Raw genomic sequence first — 21842 nt, 5'->3', positions numbered from 1 at the left:
TTGGTGACTCTCATGATGTATGTAAGGTATGCCCTTTTCCTCTTCATTTCCATTCTGAAGTGTGTGTGAAAGTTAATACGCAAATAAGGCTTAATGAGGATCTTGGTTACTTTCAGTCAGAATTTAAGGTTGATACAAAAGGTGAAATAATCACTTTAGTCCTCCTCCACCCACTGAGTTAGCAGTCAGTGATGCTCCAGAGAGTCTTTGTACACATCCGAATCTTCTTAATGGACCAGAGTTAGAACACAGCTTGTGTGGAGGATGAAGGGGGAGGCTGATGGCTGGCACAGAAATAATATTGGGCTGTGAGACCTCCACTTCACTCCAGACAACATCCAGTGGTTTCACCTTTCTTGAGCCATACACAGGGTAAATGAGGGGCCCAGCATCATCAATTTGTAACCAACATAAGCCAACACTTAGCACTCATCACATTGTTCACCCCTGGCCCCTTGTGTTGCCACAGCCACACAAACAACAGCCATAACATTGTTGCACACTGATTGACTGCGTATTTCTTTCTCTTAACCATAGGGGACATTTTAAGGTTCATTTAACTTCATAGAATTGATTTTTGGGGTATCTCTCCTGAGTGAATCCTTTTCCTTCTCTTCCACGTCTTTAGTTTCCATCCATACAGATCTTATGTATATCTGCCAAACATCACCTGGATTACCATTGATAATAATCCACAAAATGTAATAATAGCAACAAAAACTAGTAACAGAGATTGTGATAAGCTCTGTAGCCAGCCAGTAAGTGAAAAACCTAACCCATGCAGGAGCTTGTGTAATGTCCATTTTCCATACTACATCCAAGATCTCTGTTTGCTCTTGCTGCATACTTCATATGATCTAGTTGCTCACAAAGATCCTTAGTTACAGTTGATATGTGAATGGAGCAGATGTCATCAAACAGTCTCACACATCCACACACTCTATTTTCAGACCATAATAAAAATCTTACTTTAGTCTGTTTTGCAAAGTCATTTTTGATGTTGCCTGCAATTCCTTTACTTCCTCCAGCAACTCCAGACATGAGTTGCATTAGTCAATGCTTTGATTTTTCCAGTGAGGTTATATAATGTCATTCTGTCTTGGAATGCTGTCAGCTGGAGTGTGGAAATAGATTGAAGAGCCCACCCACTGCAGGTCCACTTGTCACAAATATCTTGTTGGTAAAGATAAGCTGGTGGAGCTGACTACATGGCCAAGAGAGGGAACAAGGAAAAGAAAAAAACACAACATGGCAACTGAGCCTTTGCAATTACAGATCTCCCTCTTTCCCTAAAAAGAGACCAACAGACCAAGGAACAGGGACAAAACCAAAAATCATTAAAGTACCATTTCCTGTTGTCCAAAACCAGAAGTCAATGCTGCCAGGTTGCCTGCTCTACACCACCCAACAGGGGCTCTCCTGGCAGTTCCATCCTGGCAGTGGCAGTTCCATCAGCAGTGGTGGCTGGAGCTGGGGCAGCAGGAACTTGTGTAGAGAGAGGGGTGTCTGACTTTCTGGAATGCCCTGGGCAGCAGCAGTGAAAGTGTCCAAGGAAAATGTCCTCCCCAGTTCCAGAAACAGGGATTGCTTCCAGCAAGAGTAGCCAAAATGATGTTAGGAAATTCTCTAAAGCCCAGAAAGAAAACAAAAGAGCACTTCTGCCTTGTGCAGGCTCTGAGAACCTGCCCCAGGCAACTCTCTTGACAGCCTGGGGAGAAACAAGAAAGAGAGCACAGTATGCCTGTCCCTGTCTTTTAAAGCAGTGATAATCTTGGGAAGGTTGGCATAGGAAAGATATAAAATTGTTTTGATTACCCAGACACACATATTGTCATTGGTGTTGTGACTCCCTTTTGATTTGTCCACACACACCACTGTTTAAGAGGCTGCTTCCTCCAAAGGTGGCAAAGTGTCAATAAACCCTGTGTGTGTTAGCATCACTGTGCCTCAGCAGACCATGCTCCATCACTGCTGAGCCACTTGGTGTGCCCCAGAAGGGTATGCTTAGCTCTGAACAAATCATGTCAGGCCTGGTGTCATTGTTAGTCACAGAAGAACAGACACCACATTGTGGCACTCTCCAAACCTTGAAATATGCATTCCTCATGATATATTTAGTACATTTGTCCTGAGGATGATGATAAATCATATCAATCATTTCCCTATTAGTCTCAAATATTAATAGTGGGTCAGGGTTGTTGCAGTTCCATGTGGCTGTGCCACTTCAAAATGTATTTTCCTTAGTTCCCCAAGTCAGATTTGCGTGGGTTTTTTCACATGATCTCCCAAGTTTTGGTTAAATCCATAGTTAGTATTTCCCAAGAACTGGTGAGCTGGGAGATTGAGGCAGATGAACATGCAGTGCTTTTATGTAAAATTGTGTGTCCATCCAAAGGCTTGGATTAACTGCAGCATGAGATTTGAAGTGAGACATGAACTTCCATGCAACCCCTTGAAGCTTTTGACAGGACCATTAGCTTGGAGATATTATGGCATGTGAAATATCCATCAGATTTCTTCCTCTTTGGATCAGTCTTGAACCATCATGGCTATGAAACCTGAGCCGTTCTCACTCTGAATTTCCAGTGGGAGGGGGAGTGTGCTGAACCATTCTTTCATAATTCCACTGATACCTCTCAGATAGACAAACAGCTATAGGTTCCTGAACAGTGCCTGCAGGTGACACCAAACCCTTATGAACATCTGGGAGGTGGGAAGGTGCCCTCATGATCACACTCTATCCTCTCTTCTTGGGTTCTGCCTGTTTCAAAGGGAGACCAACTCTTTTCAAGATCAGAGCACCTCATTTTGGTGTCAGTGAAAGAGTGGGAGCTAAACTCCCATGATGTCTCCACCCATTCTGGCCCCTTTGCCGTAGATTGCAATGACACCTGTGCCAAATGAATCCTCATTTTATGTGAATAAGGTCATTTGGGTCTATGGGACACAGTTGTAGGAATAATCTCAGTTCACTTACTAACAATCCTAATACATTCATGTGCAGTTACCATTCCCACGACTTTCCTCAGTAGACCATAAAGAGGTCAAGCAATAATAAAAACATGGTCAAGGAGGGGAATTATAAAAAGCATGCCCTTCACATCTAGGGTAGCCACCCAAATATGAGCAGCCCCTGTGGCAGTGTCACCATCTCGACAGTGTTTGAAACTGCAGCAGTTGAAGTTGCAGTATTAGCAAAAAACTGTTGACAATCCGTGATGAAATACCACTATTGGCTTGTTTACTGGCCACACTGGTGAATTATAAAGCAAGTGATGACTCTTTTTTCCAAATCTGTCACCATCCAGTCCTCATGAGTGCTACTCTTGGTAGGGGGCACTCCTTTACATTCATGAACTTGGAAGAGGGCAGTGGTACTGATGTTTCTAATAGCTTGATAAGTTTTGCAGACCCTGAACTGTCCCACATTCTTTCAGATTTTATTATCTCTGGCAACCCAGTTCCCTTCTGTTGTGAAACTCCACAGAGTTCCATCTGGGAGTTTCTAGGTTTGCCCTTAAAGTAGGTAAAGTCCTAAAATATTTGTTCAGGCAGTACTCACAAGCACTTCAACCTTAGTTAATAATCTAAGATAAGTTTTATTAAGAGACAGAGTGTTAAAGGGATGAAATGTACAGACTTGGTGAGGAGCACATGCCCAGATATGTGTAATGCCATAGGCATTCCTGGACAAGTGACCAACAAGTCAAGAGAGAGTCAGGAATGGAGATCTGAGGCCAAACAGGAAAATGTAGCTGCCTTAGCTCATGGCAGAGTTCCTGATCACAGGAGAGTGAACCTGACAGAGAGCTGCTAGGATGTGACATGAGGAGAGGCTGGGAGATCTGGGTTGTTCTGCCTTAAAAAGAGGAATGGTGTGGCATCTTATTTCTTCCTTGAGCTGCCTGATGGAGGAAGATGCCATACTCTTCTCAGAGATGCACAAGGAAAGGATGAGATGTTATGGACAAAAGTTGCATGAAAGGGAAGTTAGATATAGGAATTAGGTAATAAACCCCCCACCTTTTCTACCAAGAAGAACCTCAAACTCTAGGAGAGGGTCCCACAGAGATTGTGGGGTTTCCATCCTTGGAGGTACTTAAAACTCAGCTGGACATAGCCCAGCACAGTCAGCTCTAAGTTGGCTCTGCTTGAGGGGTATTTGGAGCAGAAATCTTCAGAGGCTCCTTATATCTTTTTTATTCTACAGTTTTAAGATACAGGCTAAGCCTCTCCACTTCTGATGTTCTGACATCTTTCCTCAGTTCCTCCTTATTAGTCAAACAGAGCAGCAAATTTCTTCTCTGGCCTTTGGGGAATAATCCTGGAGCAGCAGAGTGTCATGAAGTGCAGAAGACACATAAAGGCTGTCAAGACAGAATCCATGTTTCTCTAGGGAGGGGAACATCTTGTTGAGCAGAATTTTTTGTAGTGGATATTTGTTCTTTGAACTTTCTCCGTGGTGTATTTACAAGTAGCAAAGCAGTGCCTGTCTCGGGCTGTTTTAACGAATGTGTTCTCGCAGTTTTGGGGTACTGCATGCAGTAGGTTAAGCAGTCCAAGTCTCCCAAAGGTTGAAGCAAAGCAGTCACTGTTGTGCTTGAGGTGCAGTGTCAGTACAGGTAAGTAGAAAATACATGGAGAAATTGAAATGAGAGACAGAAAGGTAGTCCATTTACCAAATACTGCAAGAAATTTGTAGAAGTGGAAGTACATGGAATTTAGAAAGCTATCTACAGCATGAGTCAGTGGTACCAAAGGGGCACTAGAGAACAAGAAATAAAGAAATAAAGAACTACTATTTTTCTTACAGCAACATCTTGCTGTCCAGCTCTATGTCATATATTATTGCTTAGAGCAACCTCATCTCAGGAAAAACTTCCAATGTCTTGAAAGGGAAAAGCTATTGAGGAAAGAGGATTTGCTGGAGACAGGGCTGCTGGTGGGGCAAACTGCAGGGCAAAGAAACCATATCTCTAGCCTACATAGGATGTGCTCTGCAGGGCTGAATTCAGCTCACCTTGACCACAGAGTAGAAGAGGTGACACAAGCCAAGGGCTGGGAAGAGATTTGAAGGTCTCCATAGGTGCATATTTCACTATGCAAAGAAAAACAGTAGTTTTTCCATTTGCATCATCAAACATGGCATCTAGAAAATGGTGTGAGGTAGAGCAGCAGAGAAACTGTTGTTGGGGTTGTGGAGCTCTTTCCAGTGGGAGGGTCAGCACAAGGCAAGATGTTGGTCAGGTCCCATTTGCACTGGGGAAGTCCATCTGTTTGTTTAGGATTCCAGGAGTAGCACTGTGGATGTATTTCTTGGGAAAAACAAATGCAGCCAACATGCATCATCCAATCCTAGGCTGTTGAATGAACCAATTTCCAAGAAATGCCTGAGGGAAGAAGCCACATGGGTAATTTCCTTTGCAAAGGATGGTTACCAATCCAAGTTCCACATCTGCCATCCTGATACAAAAGGTAGAGGGGGTCAGTGAAAGCCCAAGCCAGGCTAATACAGGACCATTGTGAGGGCCACACTTCAGCTTTAAGAGAAAGAAAGAGGAGCAGCGTCGGATTCCAGAGGTATTGCCAAAACCAGTCTGTGTTTTAATTTATAAGATATAAAAAAGAACTATTAACTGGGTAACAACTTACCACTACGCGGACCAGCTTGATGCTGCCCACCAACCTATTTGAAATGTCTCTGTTGTACAGAAGCATAAAAACAGTGCATTTTCCAGGCTCAGCACATGCAGATTTTCAGCACAATTTTTAATTGTGCCATTGGACTGAAAAGCTACTGAGGGCTTTTTCTCCCCAGTAGAGACAAAAAGATCTATTCCCAGGGGCAGGTGAATGTGATAGCTGTTAGCAGCTCTGGAGCTCACATGGTTAAGTGGGTGCATGTTTAGTTGTGTAGCCTAAATATCCTCTGGCACTGTTGAATGCCACTGGAAAATGCAGGTGTTTGGAGCCCTGCTGTTCATGATTAAGACTTTTCAAGGGTAATATTATTGACCAGTTGATTTTATGGAGAGGTTACAGTTTGCAAGCCCTAACAGAAATGTGCTGTAAATTATTTGGTTTTAAATCAATTCTGCAGTGTGGTGCTGATGTGATTTTCATTTTCAACTGATTGTTAATTAGGCCATGCTTGACAGGCATTTCCTATTGGCCTTGTTTGGTCAAGTGTGTGCATGTGTGTGTGAGCTACTGTTTTTCTGTAGGACCATTTGCAATCATTTCACAGCCTGCTACTGCTACAGGCTGCTGCTGGAGAAACAGTGCCCCCACCTCCTGCCTGTCTGCCCTTCACTTCTCCTGGCTGGACACCCCAGGGTCTGATAATGACACTTTATGTGCCAGTTTTCATGACTTGCTGACGATTTTAGTGGAAGCAGAAGCCTGCTTCCAGAGACAGAATGAGGAGCTGCTACAGGGATGTGGGAGCCAAAAGGGGGATGGATGGTGCACCAGGAGAACACAGTAGCACTACAAGTGTTACTGCCACAGGGACAATGGTGGATGGTAATGGAAAGTGATCAGGAAACTTTTCTAGCCCAGAGGTGCCCCTTGAGTTCACTGTGGCCTGGCAATAAAAGGAAGTTGCTAAGTGGTTCCAGTAAGGAAGGAGTGATTATGCAAATATATAAATTCTGAAATAAATATGTAAATGCTGAAGAAGATTGAGAAATTTTTAAAAAATCCTGAGGAATTGCTTGAAAATGGTTCTGTTAGGTACAGGTTGAAGACTGCTGTGCTGGTTTTACATGGCCTAAACTAAGACAACTGCTAACAAAGGAACTTCTTCAGCACATTTTTTTTCCTTCATTGATAATTATCTGTGAATCTCTCTAAAGTTTGTATGAATCAAATGATGGGGTGATGACTGCTCAGGCATGTATTTTGGAAGTGTGATGGATTAGATGCTTTCCATGGATTTTTCCTGCTGCTGTTCATCCTAATGTCTTCTCTGCTAACCCTCTTCTTTTGTCACATTTGTCTTCCTGCAGGCATACATTCTGAAGTCATTTGAAATGAATGGCCTTCCCAAGGCAGTCCCTTTAAGTTTGCCTTACCAAGACTTCAGAAAAGATATGTGCAACTACTGGGAAAAGCCTAAGTTATCCCAGCGGATAAAGAAAGTTGATTTCTCAAATATTGTCTTGACTGCTCCTTGCAAACCTCTGGAACCTTATCTGGAAATGAATGGAAAGGAGGAGCAGGAGGAGGAGGAAGAAGAGGAGGAAGACTACGAGGAGGAGGAAGATGAGCAGGATGAGGGGGAAGAGGAAGAGGAGGGCAATGAGATTGACATGCACAGTGATTCCAGTAGCGACTTGAGTCAGAAGAGCACGGAGCGCAGCCAGGAGTGCGCACCGTCCACGCTCCTGGCTGATGACCAGAAGGGGTCCAAGGGTCGAGCATCCACTGCTGATGGGGACCTGGAGCTTGAGGAAGGCTCAAAAACATTAGTGCTGTTTTCACCAGGTGATCTGAAAAAGTCTCCAGTGGCCACAGATTTACCTCCAGAAGTTGATCTGGGCACTCTTGCTGCACTGACACCCCAGAGCGAGCGGCCGCAGCCCATGGGGAGCCAGCTGGATGTGTCTGAGCCAGGGACCCTGTCCTCAGTCCTTAAATCTGAACCAAAGCCTCCTGTGGCAGTGGCTACAGCTTCCTCCCCGTTCACCAAAGTGGAGCGCACCTTTGTTCACATCGCCGAGAAGACCCACCTGAATGTGATGTCTTCCAGCGGGCAACTGATGCGGCACGAGGAGTGCTGCCCCCCGGGACAGTTCGAGGAGGTCATCGTCGAGGAGGAGCTGGACCACCACGACCTGGTGCTGCTGGAGAACGGAAGCATTCACTCTGGGCTGGAAGGGGCAGAGATGGAGAGCTGCGCACTGTCAGCCAACCCTGTCGAGACCACCTCGGAGACTGTGGGGGAGCAGCCGGCCCTTCCCAACGGCACGCCAAAGCTTCCTGAGGATGAGCCAGAGCTCTCTGGCAGAGTGCTGCTCTCGCTGGATTTGGAAGAGCCTGCCAAGGTGGCTACTGGGGAGCCTGGCCTCGAGAAGGCAGCATCGGCAACAGAACACCTGAAGCGAGCAGGGACCCTCCTCGAGACACCGCAGCCGGGCCCCAGGAGGCCGCTGGGCTCCAGGTACAGAAGCCGGATACCCATTTTGTTCTCTGAGGAGGACACTGGCTCAGATCTTTCAACTTCACTCTCAGCCAAAGAAAGGCTTTATAAGAGGGCAAAGCAGCCTGACCTGGCTCGCCTGGTGATGGAGAAGAGACAGAGCCGCCTCCTCCGGCTGGCCTCAGGCGCCTCCTCCTCGGCCTCATCCAGCGACGAGCAGCAGCGAGCCTCCGAAACCCTGTCAGCCACTGGTTCTGAGGAGGACACCCATGACTCCGATGACTCCATCCCACGGAAGGGAGAGAAGAAGGCTGCACTGCTGGGGAGAGAAGAGAGAGCCATAAGTACAAGGAGCAGAATTCCTCGTCCCATCATGCCAGTGAAAACACCACTGGAGGTGGCAAAGTCGGACAGCTCTGTGGCTGCTGCGGTAGCAGGGCTGGGCAGCTCCCCACAGGATGCAGCTGCTGCCTGCAGGTAAGACCAAAATGGTGAGAAATGCAAAGAGCTGGGCTTGTTGAGGAGACACAGACAGAGCTTTGCTTGCCTCCTTTACTCAGCTTGAATGCATACTCCATCTTTGTTTCCTACAGTCAGTTCAGCCTGCAGGTGTGTGAAATACTCACCTTTCTCTCTTCTTTCGAAGACTCTCTTTGCTTGTCCTGGCTTTGAGACATTTCCTCTTACAAGCCCTTTCACTCAGTCTGATAATAGCAGATGCTCCCAGAGTTGAGCTGGGGTTTTGCAGCACAGCCATGACTGCAAGGAGACCTGGCCTCCTGCCCTGGCTGTTGAGATTAGAACTGCAAGGCCAGCGAGGCTGCCAGCTAGGATTGCCTCAGTTGGTTTATCTTTCATCACAGTTACTGTCAGAGGCCAACTGGTGCAATCCAACTCATGTCCACATTGCCAAATTTTATCTCCTGCCTTAGAAGAGGTTGCTGCAACCATTCTGCCTATTAAGAAGAGTCCCAGACACCATGCCTGCATGTTGACTCAGGGAGTGATGAAGGATTAAGGTAAACACTTAGCAGTTAACTGCATTGAGTGTTTACAGGGTGTTGTTCAACTGGGGCCCCATCTGGTTCACAGCATAGGTTCTGACATCCTGGTACTGAAGACTCCTTGTAATTGCCTGGCAACATTCATGTCAATTCTGTGCAAGAGTCCCTTGCAAAATTCCCTTTCATCCTCCCTGTTTTCTTCCTCTGCAGGCTTCAGACACAGAGACCAGCTGGAAGTGTCCCATATGAGAGCCGAACAACACAGGTACAAAGTCGGCTTTCTTGGTCACCAAGTTCCACTTCTCTTCCTTCACGGAGCAGCTCGCAGAGATCTGGTGGTGCATCCCCTTGGAGCCCTGTCATTCCTTCCAGGAACCCCAGTACTTCCCCCAGAAGCCAGCTGCTGCCTCGGAGGGAAAGTCCTTCTCCCTGCCGGCAACATAAACCAGGGACTGCTCCTCAGCGAGTTCCTCCTTCCCCCCGACCTCAGCCCTCAGCTCAGGCCCCAGGGCCTACAGGAGATTCCCTGCCATCTCCTGGCATGGCCAAAAAACGGCAAAGAGGAAAAACCCAGACTCAAAGTCCAGCAACCAAAGGAAAGCAGGTGTCCCTGGAAAGTAAGGCAGCTGCCAGATAATGATCTTCTCCTGCGAGCCCGGCAGACTGGGTAACTTCACATATAGTACACAACTGAGCTGCTGCAGCACAGCCTTCCATGCTGGACCCATGAGTGTAAAGCAGTAGCTGAACTTGAATGCTTCACTCACTCTCACCGCACACTGCAATCAGCTGCCACGGGCCTGGCAGCCTCCGAGCCACGGAGCCTTTCTAAGACACCCAAGCCCGCAGTTCGCGCTTGCTAACGCACAGCACCAAACCGTGACCCAGGCAGCCTGCCCAGAGCCTGACCTGCCTCCCTCCCCAGGGATTCCCCTCTCTCTTAGCAATACCAGTCCTCAACATTGGTCCAGCTGTGGAAAGAGGAGCAGAGGTGACAAGAGCAAGGCCTGCTAAAGAGGGAGGTCCTGTCCTGCAGGCGGCTCCTTCCTTTCTTCTTGCTGGGAAAACACCAGCCTTAGTCGCCCATCACCATCTCCTTGAGTGTTGGCTCACCTCCCACCACCTGCTAGCTAGGGATTGCCACTAGCTTAATCAAGAGGGATGGATGCATCCTTGTGTGCTAAGAGAAGGGGTAAGGAGGAGAGGGCTCTTCTGTCCTTTCCAGAGATGCCTTTACGGGTAGGAATTAGGAGACAGGCAGGTCTTGCTGGATGCTCCTACCTGCTCCGGTGTGTCCCGCAGAGGAGGCTGTCTAGCTCTGCTGCTCAGACTCTGCTGCTGCTTAGTGTGGTTGGTGCTTAGGTGGAAGTAGGGATGTGTTGGCAGCTTGCTGGGAAATCAAGAGCTCTTGCTAATTAATGTAGAAGGGAGCACACTGCAGCCACTTCTGTCACAAATACCTAACTGTGATCTGTGGACATCACATCCCCCAGCAAGGGTGGTTCCTGTCAGCCTGAGCACAGTTGGTGCCACAGACTTGTAGTCCACCAAACACAGTTCCAGTCATAAAGATGTGAATAGTCATTGGATGCCTTTAGCCTGAGTGCCCCTTGCACCTAGATTCCTTATGTTTTATTGCCACGCTGTTGGTGTTTGTGAATTTTGGCACTGTGGTTGAAAGTTCTTCTACCGGGCAGGGTGGGAAATTATGACCCTGTAGTATACCCCAAAACATGCTGCTTTGCAATGAGAGGTTTGCTGGCATGCCATGGCCACATGCATTTCTGTCTGAGGGAACAGTGGGTTGAGTGGCAGAGGTGGGGTTTTTGTCTTTTCCTTAGTGCTCACCTCTGCCACATGTTGAGGATGAACAATGTGAATATAAAAGCAAGGGCTGTGCTCTTCAAGTAATATTACCTGAGCAGAAGCTTGACACTCAGCTAGAGCTAAATCAACCATTTAGCCCCCAGACTAATTAGGAAGGCTTGAAAGTAAAAGCAAGGAGGACTGATACCTGTCTGATCTTGATGAGATCTTGAAGTGGACAAAATTTCCCCCACGTCTCACAGGAGAAAACACTCCAGACCCAAATACTTTGTGCTTCACACCATTGTCATGCCTAAAAGAGGCTTTGCATAAGGCAGAACAAAAGTAGAGCTTCTCTGTACACCCATTCTTGTAGCTGCAACTACCTGCAAATATTTACTATTTACAGACAACAAAGCTTGACAGAGGAATCTGAACAGTAGTAATAAGCTTGATTCATCTGAACATGAATGCAGACAGTCACACTGATGGCCGTTGAGTTCAAGGAATCCTGAAGCTGTTCATATCCACAGGAGTCCTGGAAAGGAGTATGAGGGCTGTGACAGGGTGGCTGGGAGAAAAGGGTACTCCTTGCACACCTGAATAGGGAAATGTGTAGGAACAGGAGACAGGAATTACCTCTTCATATGACAGTCTCAATGTTGCCAACACTAAGAATTTATTTCACCTAGCTCGAAGTGTTTTCCATTGATGTGTTTCACCCTGGTCGAGTAAGCAGCACAGCTTATTCAGAAAACATGCTCTTATCTTTGCAGAGCAGCACTGGGAACTCAGAGGGAGCTCAGTCTGTGGTCTGGTGGACTGAGCTGTTGTTTTAATCAAAAGCAGCATCCCCCCAAGTTCCTCCTGCTTTGTTGCACAGTTCCACCACATTTACACTGCAGCAGCTGTTTGATAAAGTGTCTGGAAATGCTGATCCAGCACAACACAAACTGCTGATTTGCCAGTTTGGTTTTCATCTGGTTCATTTCATCACTCTGGTTCACCATGTGGTCACACAACAGAAGAAGGACACACAGAGACTGTGACCACTTCTTCTAGTGGCACTATAACTTTCTCTGAGTTTGAAGTGTGGGTCAGACTAGAACCTAAGTACATGCTGCAGGTTTAGAAACTAGAAAACAGAATAAACTCAAAGACAGATCCTTTGCAGAAATATAAATCATAATGGGACTTCTATTAATTTATTGTAGGTCTATTAATTTTAGAGTGCTCAGGTGGTAAGACTTGGTTGTGAAGTCTTACCAGATGGTCCATCCAGGTCTTAATAAACATGCCAAAATGACATTGAAAGAGCTTTGAAAGAGGACTACAGGATTATTAACAGGGTTAGCAAACCTGCTTCATCATGGAAAAACAATAAAGCACAATCAGTGTATTTGTTCAGGAAAAAGTTTAAAGGACAGTTTTCTGTGGCCCTGTGCCAGGAAGGAAGCTCCAGGGCAGAGACAAGGCTGGGTTGGACAGAGCATCCTGGCTGGTCTAGTGGCAGGTGTCCCTGCCCATGGCAGAGGGGGCTGAAACTGGATTATCTTTAGGATCCCTTCCAACTCAAACCTTCTGTGGTTCTGTGATCTTCCTCTGGCACATGAAAGCAGAGAAGTCAGAGCAGCCAAGAACAGCAGATGAAGAAATCAGGTAGGCTTATAATTGTGAAGCAACCATCCAGTGAAGTCTTTCACAGGACTGTGGGGGCTTTTTCTTATTAAAAGGTTTCTGTGAAACTGAGCTGTCTTCTAAGAGGTCTGTCTACCATGACCAAACCACAAGAAGCAGGTGGGATACTGGTGACACCAAGGTATCAATCTTTCTCTCTGGTGCAGTGGATTCCTGGTCCCACCAGGATACATGCCAAACTGGTATATACTGGAGAGCCACCTGACAGGTCCCAAAGGTTTCAGAAAGCAAGGGAAAGATGGCCAGCACAGAAAATAACACAGTTCACAGTGTTGTTTGACAGGGCTAGGCTGAGGATGCAGCTGAGTCTGTAGAGATCTGAGACCAGCATGAGTTGCTGGTCTCCTCATAGTTGTGCTATCAGACTCCCTGCACAACCCTGCTTCCCAGCTTTCCCTGGCATGGAGGGCAGCCGGAGAGTGCATCAGCAGCATGGTGTGCCCCAGGTCTTGTTCTCCTGGATGGCAGTGCTCCCATCCAGGGCAGCAGCACGCACAATTTTCTCTGTATCCTCTCTTCTTCTGCTACCCTGCAGGAAAGTTGAAAGGGCACCTGCCATAGCTGGGGCAAATGTGTGAGGACAAGAGGGGATGAGGCCTGTAATGTTAGGAAGAAGTTAGATGGTTGACGAGTGCCAGAAGATCTGGTCTGGCAGCACAGAGCATGGTGGTTGTCACATCCTAGAAAGGTGGGAGAGGCAAGACCTTGTTGTTCTCTGCTGTGAGTCTTGTGCAAGCTTTGTCAAGCCTTGAGGATATATAGGGTTGCTCAAGCACTGCTGGAGGTCTGGCCATGTCCTTGCAGGTGATTGTGTGTTTTGAGGGAGCTCCTGGGACAGGCCAGCACGGTTCCTTCATCTGTGCATTCATCTGCATGGGTAGGGAGAGACAGGTCTTGTTCACTTGCATTGGGACTACAAGAGTCTTTGGGACTGCTTAGTGTCATGCTGAGTCCTGAAATGGCACCAGATGGCTGGTGAAAAGGAGCCAATGGCACCTGGCTGGCCAGGAGCTGCCTGCAAAGAAACATGGATACAGGAGGGATGTGCCAAGTGGGGAATCTGAAAGGCAGTTCTCAGTGCTAAGCCAGTGTGGCAATGGGTTATATGAGCAGAGGGAGAAAAAGGGCAGATGGCACCAGTGAGACTGATACTGTGGAGAGGCTCACACACACGGATGGATGGAGCTGCTTAAGTGATTTGTCTGGTTGGCAACACAGGCACTTCTGCTTGCCTTGGTGCAAAAGCTGTTTTGGCAGCAAATATCTCTGGGTTAGTTGTGCTTGGAATCAGTGAGAGGCAGGAGACTTTGCCTGCCTTTTTAAAGTAAAGAATATTATAATATATATATTATTATAACAATATAAGTAGTGACCATTATATATAGTGACTAAAGGTTAAAAAGGATCCTGCCACCTTCAGAGAAGCCTCATCTGTGACTTCAGATGTGTGCAGGCTGACTGCTGTGTGCAGTGAATGTGGATGGGGGAACAGGGTACCACTCTACCAAAGTGTGTGTCAGCTGTGAGACTCCACCTGCCTGAGCAGGAACAAGGGCCAAAACACGCCAGCCTGGGTGGCTGACAGCTATCAGCTGTCCTGCTTGCCAGCAGACCTGCAGCAGCTGCTGGAATGACACACAGCTCTGTGTGACATGGATCAGGATCTGAAGCATCGCTGTTCACATGGTTGCCGCTGGCTAACACAAGCACTGAGAGTTTAGTGGTGAAACCTTTTCATCCAAAGCAGGTTGTGATCCAAAGCAAGGAAATCTTTCACATTTCTCCTTTCCAACACAGAGGTGTTTCTCACTGTAGATCCTGTGTAAGAAGACGATCACTGATAGCCTGGGCAGCTCCTGTAGCAGCTCAATGGTCCCTCAGCACACTTCTTTCTTCTCTGTACAGTTCATTGACCCACAGCATGATCCCACTATTCCACATGCACAGAAACCAATGCCCTCCTAAGGCCTTGCCCCACACATCAGTCACCTGCAGTTAAATTAATCCTGTGAACACAGTAAAAGTCCCATTGTGGACATAATGAGTTTGGTATCAAATGAGTTTCTTCTGGCTGGACTGAAACATGCCCATGTTCCAGCAGTGCTAGGCTGGTTTGACAAAGCCCACAGGGACCACCTGAAAGTTTGCAAACACTTTTTTGGTTCCATCTGTTTCCCAGATACTCCTGCACCTCCACATGAGGAAGAGAGCTTGGGCTGCTGTTCAGGCCCTTTCCTGGTGTGGCATGTGCCTGTAACTGGACTGCTGGGTGGGAGCCTGTGGGCTCACTGTGTGCTGGCTCCTGAGGTCCTCTGCAGAACCCTCAGGGACTCTGCTCTTCAGCAGCAGCAGGTGCTGCATTCCAAGGGGCTGGGACTGTGCTAGCAGTGGCAGCAGAGCCAGCTGATGTTAAGACCTCCATGAGCGTTGGGGTTGGTAGCTTTGTGAGGCCAGGGAATAGCTCTGCCTGCAGGCTGAGGTGAGCTGTGATCCCAGGTACAGCCAGCATCCCATGAAATGATAGTGATTTATACACTATCACTCTCCTGTCACTTCATTCCTAAGGTAGCTCCTCCAGCAAATCTTGTGTTCAAAGTCACTGTATGTTCCCTCCAGGTCAGTCCCCTTCTGCCTGGGGGGTTGAAGCCCTCCTGAATTCTGCAGAGCCTGAGGCAGACTTGTCCATCAACCTATGCCTCATACTCCATGCAGGCCAGTGTGCTGGGTCATAAGGAGGAACATTATCCCTTTTATTTCTGGAGCTGCAAATGGCTGAAAAGCAGGTTTAAAGTAAACTGATGCCCTCTGTGCTGAAAGGATGAAAGAAGCTGCTAAAGCAAATCCAGAGCTAGGTTCCTGGTAGGGACCAAGATAATAATTCCACCTGCTCTTAGCTCCTGAACCAGCGGGGCCCCGGGGGCGAGAGCTCTGCTTTGGGGAAGGTACCGCAGAACTGATGTTCCTCAGCAGCTGCTCTGGCTTGGCCCATATTGTCCCACCTGGAATGCAGGGAGCTCTGGCACAGGTTCCCTGGAGGAGGCTGAGGCTGACATTTCCTTGGTAATGCACAGCACAGGCTGAGGACCATCCCTGCCTCTGGGATGGGATGAGCTCTGCAGGACGTGGGGGTACCCCTGTGTGTGAAACTTGTGTCATCAGGACTGCTGTGCTATGGGACCTGCTGCTTCTCCAGACAGGAATTGGAGCTGGAAACACAAAATAATTTTGTATATCTCCCGTTAACACAATAGCATGTGACTCTGCACTCAGACGTTGTACCTGGCACATCAATGTTTTCCTTCGCCTCTGGCACACCCGGGAGACAGGACTTCTGCTCCATGGTACTGCCTGCCTGGAAATGTGACTGAATCCCAAGGCTAAATCTCTCTACATATCTTCTTTGCATTCTTTAGGAAAGCAGCTGGAGAATGTTTACACACTGCAAACAGAATGTAGGATGCCGACTGAGGAACCACAATCTGGTTCAACTGCATGGCAAATTTCTTGGCCATAAAATCTGGCATGCATCACAGAAGCCCTGTCTGTGTACAGACCCACCTGGCATTTGTCTTAATTTCAGATCACAACTTTAAAACAAATAAACTATTATGCCATTTCTTGTTCATATCAGACACAGTTGTCATTAGATTTGTTATTAAAAGGGGATTCTGGATCATGTCATTAAAAGCCTGTCTACCTTTTCATTGGTGTCTTCTCCCATTTATTGGTGTTGCAAGACATGTTCCTTCACTATGGACCTTGTTTACAGCCACACTGCAGGCAGCAGGCTCCGCCATCCACTCCCAAAACAGTAGTTGTCAGAGAGAAAAGCCTACTTTTTTAACAACAAAATAAATTAAAATGCTTTTGCAAAGTCTAGATGCCACAGTTAAGATGCCACATTTGTAGACATATTGGACTTGCACATTAATATGTGGGAAGTGGAACAAAAGCAAACAAGTAATTTGGCATGGTTTGACTTTTAATAATCTCTGACCATCTGATGTTTAAGCTGAGGGCAATTTTTACAACATTCCTTTTACCATGCTCGAGTGACCTCATGACTATGGTGTGCAGACCACATCCAGAGGTGTATAGTAACAGTTTAGTACCCAGCTTTAGGAGGGGGTGGTGGAAGAGGGAACAGGAAAGAATAAAAATACTGCTCCCCTGGAAAGATATTCCTAGGATCACAGATTTTATTCTTTCCCCTATAGCCAAAATAAAACACATTTGACTCCAGTGTAGAACCCAAAATCATAAAAATAAACACTGGGACATAAAAGTTCCTAAAAGTCAATGTCAAAAAGAGGCAGATAAAAATTAAAGCTGAGCATAATAAACTGGAAAATTGAGAAGTATTTTAGAACTGCATGAATCAACTGCCAGCAGGGGGTTTGCCAGAGGGGCTTCATCACCACCCCTGGATGGAAAATGAGAGTTTATCTGGAACTCTAAATGTTCTCAGGAACAATGTTCTGGATTCAGCCTCTGCCTTTGTCAGGTGAGAAGGTGAGTAGAGGAAGAAACTAAACCAGGCTCCCTATGTTGGAACAGCCTCACAAAACAGGAAAAGACAGGTTTGCAGGAGGAGGCAGAATCTTTACTCGGAGCAGCTTTTGTTATATCTGGAAAAGCCAAAGAGACTGTTAGGCTCAGAGATCTTCCTTCTGCAATCATCTTGAGGTATTTCAAGACAAGAAAAGCCCCAGTGCAGACAAGGCAAGTCACAGGAGTGCCTTAGCACTGCAGTGGAAGCCTGTGCTTCAAGGGAACACTTGTTATTCCCAGCCTTGTGTTCATCTTCTCTCTAATGACAGAGGGAGGGTGCCATGGACTCTAACCATGGGACTCATGAGTCAGCTGGAGCCAAGAGCCCTTTCTCATGCCAGTGAGAAAAATTCCTTCAAACCTGTTGCTTCAAGGAAGCTGTCAAAATGTGTCACGTTACAGAGAGGACCTAGAGACCACAAGAAACCTACAGCATCTATTCAGGTTTCCTCATGTACAAAAAGCGTCAAAAGAAAATGTAATTTTGAGTCTAGCTGTTTAAATTCACTCATTTCATGTTTGAAACAGTGAGGTAAAGCCTCAGATTTAAAATAAGAGGCTTAACAAGCCCAAAACTTTGTGGTGTAATGTCCATAAGCTCATAGGATAATTCAGACTGGAAGAGACCTCTAATATTGCATTGGAATTTTAACCCCAAAGCATAAATGTACATTGAAAGCTGCCAATTAGCAACCAGTTTGGGACAGTGCATCTCATAGGGGTAGTCACAAAAACTCTAGCCTCAGACTAGGAACAGATTGCATGCAAGAGGTCCATCTGGAAAGTAATACCAGATGTCTTTATCTCTTTGCCATGTGTTTTGTTAATGTTGGAGATGGAGTATTGAGTGAGTTTCTTATTGATTCAGGGGAAGCCTCAGTCAGTTCCTGTATTGCTGAAATCCAAATTTACAAAATGCATAGGACCCCCATTCAAACACAGGGCAGAAAAGTCAAAACTGAAGCCTTGGTCATCCAAGGTAGGAGCTAGGAGATTCTTAGATTAAATGAGAAAGATGGTGGAACAAGGTAATTAGTAGAGTGTCCTAGTTTGAAAGACAGGTGTTTGCTAAGAAAGGCAGGAGCCTCTCTTTGAAATGGAGAATGTAAATCCCCTTCCTCCAAATCATTATAATTTTGAAATTAAGGGGCTCTCAGGCAAAGATATGGGAGTAGGAATAGCAGTTCTTTACTAGGAAAATTAGAATAGAAATGCAGTATTACAAAGAACAAACCCAAAACACTGACAGAGTCAGAATACAACCTGACACCCTGTCAGTCAGGGTGTTGGTAGCAGTCCCGTTAAATGGTGGTTGTGATGATGTGGAAAGATCCGGTTTTCCACTGGAATCCAGTGGAAAAAAAGGCTGCTTTGGTGTTCCAATTCTCAGTTTTTATCTAGGTAGGAAAGGCTTGGTTCCTCCCCGTGACTGGAGCATCTCCCAATGGGATGATGTAATTTTATCAGTCATGCAGTGGGACTCAATGGCCTATGAACAACCGATATCTTCCTGGAGGAAGGATGGGTTGAGGAAAAAATAAAGATGACTGCCCCACCTGGTTTTAACAGATGGCCCATTAGCAGAGAGTATCTCCCATGGAGATAAGGATCACTGCCCCACTTAGTTTCAACAGATGGTGATAGAATACATACTTTTGGTCACATCCTGTATTGCAATCTAAGACATAGAAGAAGGTGATCAGCGAAGGTAGATGGAGAAGTTCAGACACTGAAGGTGTGGTGCTGTGTGGGGAAAGCAGCTTCCCTGCACACTACACAGCCTTTCTTTACTCCTGGCGAGGAACCCATTGGGAAGGGGAGGAAATGCAGGGACCTGACAAGCACATGGCCACACTGTCAGAGAAACTGTCCAGGTGAACATTGGACCTTGTTACAGTCACTCAGTAATTCCCTACGAATCACTCTCACCATCTCCCTGTCTGTACTTTCAGTGCGAGTGACTGTGTATTTTGACTGTGTGTATTTTTACTCCCACTCCTTTACTGTCTGCACAGGCTTTCCAAAAAAACACTGTTCCAGCCAGTGCTAAAGCCTGGTCTAAGCTCTCATGCAGCATTCCCTGAGTTTTTGATGTAAAGCCCTGGCCCTACAGGGAATCAGGGCTCCAAGGGCACTAATGGCTGTTATTCCCCTGCACCTGCCAGCAAGCACCTTCTGCTTATGGCACAGGACTTCATTTCTGCTCAGGACTGTGTCTCCCATCCATCTGAGCTGTACTAGACATGTTCCTGCCTCCTGCTCAAATCCATGGATTTGGGTGCTTTGTCTTCAGACCTTCTTCTGCTCCACTCCAGGCTCTCTGGAAGAACTCTAGTGCTGGTTATCCTCTCACTGTGCCTGGGGCTGTTGATAGCTCTGTCCCAACCTTGGCTCTACCAGCTGAAGAGGACATGTCCTAGAGTCTTCCCAGCTCCTGGGTCTTCATTCTCTGCTCATGCTGCTCCCTGAACCAGTGGGTTTGTCTTGAGTTTCCTGGCAATGTTTTACTTCATGCAGAATTATCCTGTCTAAGTGAGAGTGATTTAACCAGATGGAATCTCACCCCTGAAAACATTTGATCCTGTCTTGACTTCCTATTCCTGCTGTGTCATTCTTTCCCTGGCTGAAGGAGAAGTTTGGATTTGCCCTTTCCTGTGTAAAATGCAGCCAAATAATTGGGCTGAGCCTCTGCCCCGCTGCAGTTTCCCAACAGCACCTGTTAGAGGAAAATTACATTAAAACAGTTCCATCAGATAGGGAAAGGGGTAAGAAGGGGCATGAGACAGGTCTGGGGGATCTGTCTGGGAAGCAGGAAACATGCAAGTACTGGCTGTGGATCCGTGATCACACACAACAAAAGACATGGAAGTGGCTCGTGTCCTTTCACACTAAGGCAGAATCAATGTTGTATTTTTGAAAGTTAAGAAAAGAAGCTTTAGCCAGAACCAGTCTATTTACAAAACAGCTGTTATTTATACAGTCAAGTAAAATAGCTGCACACAAGACAACTGCAAGCAATGGAAAGCAGTCATGTTAACATGGCACCAAGTCAGAATGGCATAAACTCCCTTTCTTCTGTGACCAAATACCTTCATGAGCCCCAGGATCTCTTTGTTAGCTGCACTTTCTCTTTCTCTGACTGAGCTACAAAATCTGGTGTGCACACATTCTGCCAAGAGCATTTGGACACACTGCTGCAGCACAGTGCACCTTAGACTGACACTGCAGGAATCTTTGCTGACACTGCCAGCTCTGTGGGATCTCTGTGTCTAAACTGCCTTTACAAATTAGAGAAAAAGTGGAGCCTCCTATCTCCCTCCTGCAGGCATCAGAGCCTGCACTGAGCTGCAGTGAGAAGGGGACTCTTGTGCCCTCTAACAGCAAGTCCAGCTCTGATGGACACAGATATTCATGGTACTTAGATATAACTTGGAGACAATGAAGGAAGTTATAATTTAAGTACCGGCCTGCAAGCACTGATCTCATCTCTCCTTTGCTCCTTCCACCATCCGGGCTATTACAGATCCATAGAAGGTGTTAGGAAATTGCTGGTGGAAACAGAAAAACTGACACTTTAGTGACCAAGTAATTTAATAATCCAACCCCCTCAACAAGTAGTTGGCATCCTGAAAAGGAGCAGGAAGAAAGATTGCAAAAGAAAGTGTTACATGTGTGAAGTAAAAAGAGTAAAAATTAAAAAGAGTTAACTTCCTTTCAGCATTACATGCTGTACAGCAGCAGTAGAGAAGTCTGTTCTCACTAGGTATGTTCAAGCAGTTTGAATCAGGTCAAATTAACCATGTTGTTAATTCAGTCAAGTCAGTCACAGACCTTGCACATGTGTTGGTCATTAACTAAAGCTGTTGACTGGTTAAAGGAGCACATTTGGCTTAAAGAAATAGAGCAATGTACATTTTAAGCAATTCAGTGTGAGCAGCAGAGTCCTGGGAGTTGCAGAACAGTGATCTGTAATTTCATTTCTGATGGGGAGGCTGGATCTGTTTGCAGTTTAAATATTCAGCACCACATCAATTAGAGTTTCTCTCCCTTGCTCTTAGAAGACTGGTAATGAAAAAAATAATTTGTCCTTTAGTTCAACTTCAGCTTAAACTGTAACCCTGGGCAAAGCATTGTCAGGTGTCCCTGCTTCACTCCTGTGTGCTTCCTTCGAGCCTGTCCCGGGATGAGCACTGAAATGGCTCATACCAAGCACTGGGGCAGCACATTAGTGAAACATGGGTGGGCAGGTATGCTTCTGGAAAGGGAAAAGGTCACTTAAGGTCACAGGTCATAGAGTTATTCTGCTCTGTGCCCTCACAGCACTTAAGTCTGAATGACACCCAGTCTGGGCCATCAGTTGCAGCAAGAGCCCTGTGAAAAGTTTTTTGGGATTTCCTCATCCCTACCTGCTGCTCTACAGCCCATTGTCACCAACCCTTGGCTGCAGGGCAAGGCAATGCAGACAGACAGCTCCCGGAAGCACCTGGCAGCCCGCACCACTTCCAATATTCCCTGAGCCCAGACTGTTGCTGTGCCTGCATCCCAACACCAAAGGACCCTGTTTTCATGGTGAATGAAACTGGAGCTGCTTTAAAGCAGAGCATGTGCCGAGGCAACAGCTTGGAGAAAGGTTGGAGATG

General features: G+C 46.5%; 1 protein-coding gene across 6 annotated transcripts in view; it reads left to right on the top strand.

Moving 5' to 3' along the window:
* TTBK1 (tau tubulin kinase 1) overlaps window positions 1–16360 on the top strand; it is a 107004-nt gene extending 90644 nt beyond the window's left edge. For 5 of the 6 annotated variants that reach the window (XM_079328319.1, XM_079328320.1, XM_079328321.1 and 2 more), the window contains 2 exons: window positions 7011–8620; window positions 9358–16360. In XM_079328319.1, the coding sequence (XP_079184445.1) occupies window positions 7011–8620; window positions 9358–9784 (2037 nt within the window). In that variant the 3' untranslated portion in view covers window positions 9785–16360. The remainder of the gene's footprint in view (window positions 1–7010; window positions 8621–9357) is intronic. The other variant, XM_079328318.1, reaches the window with a different exon arrangement.
* Window positions 16361–21842: the final 5482 nt, after the last annotated feature.

The sequence above is a fragment of the Erithacus rubecula genome (genome assembly GCF_903797595.1).
Source record: "Erithacus rubecula genome assembly, chromosome: 2".
Lineage (NCBI taxonomy): Eukaryota > Metazoa > Chordata > Aves > Passeriformes > Muscicapidae > Erithacus > Erithacus rubecula.
The sequence above is the reverse complement of the archived record's forward strand: the minus strand, read 5'-3'. Positions and strand labels throughout refer to the sequence as shown.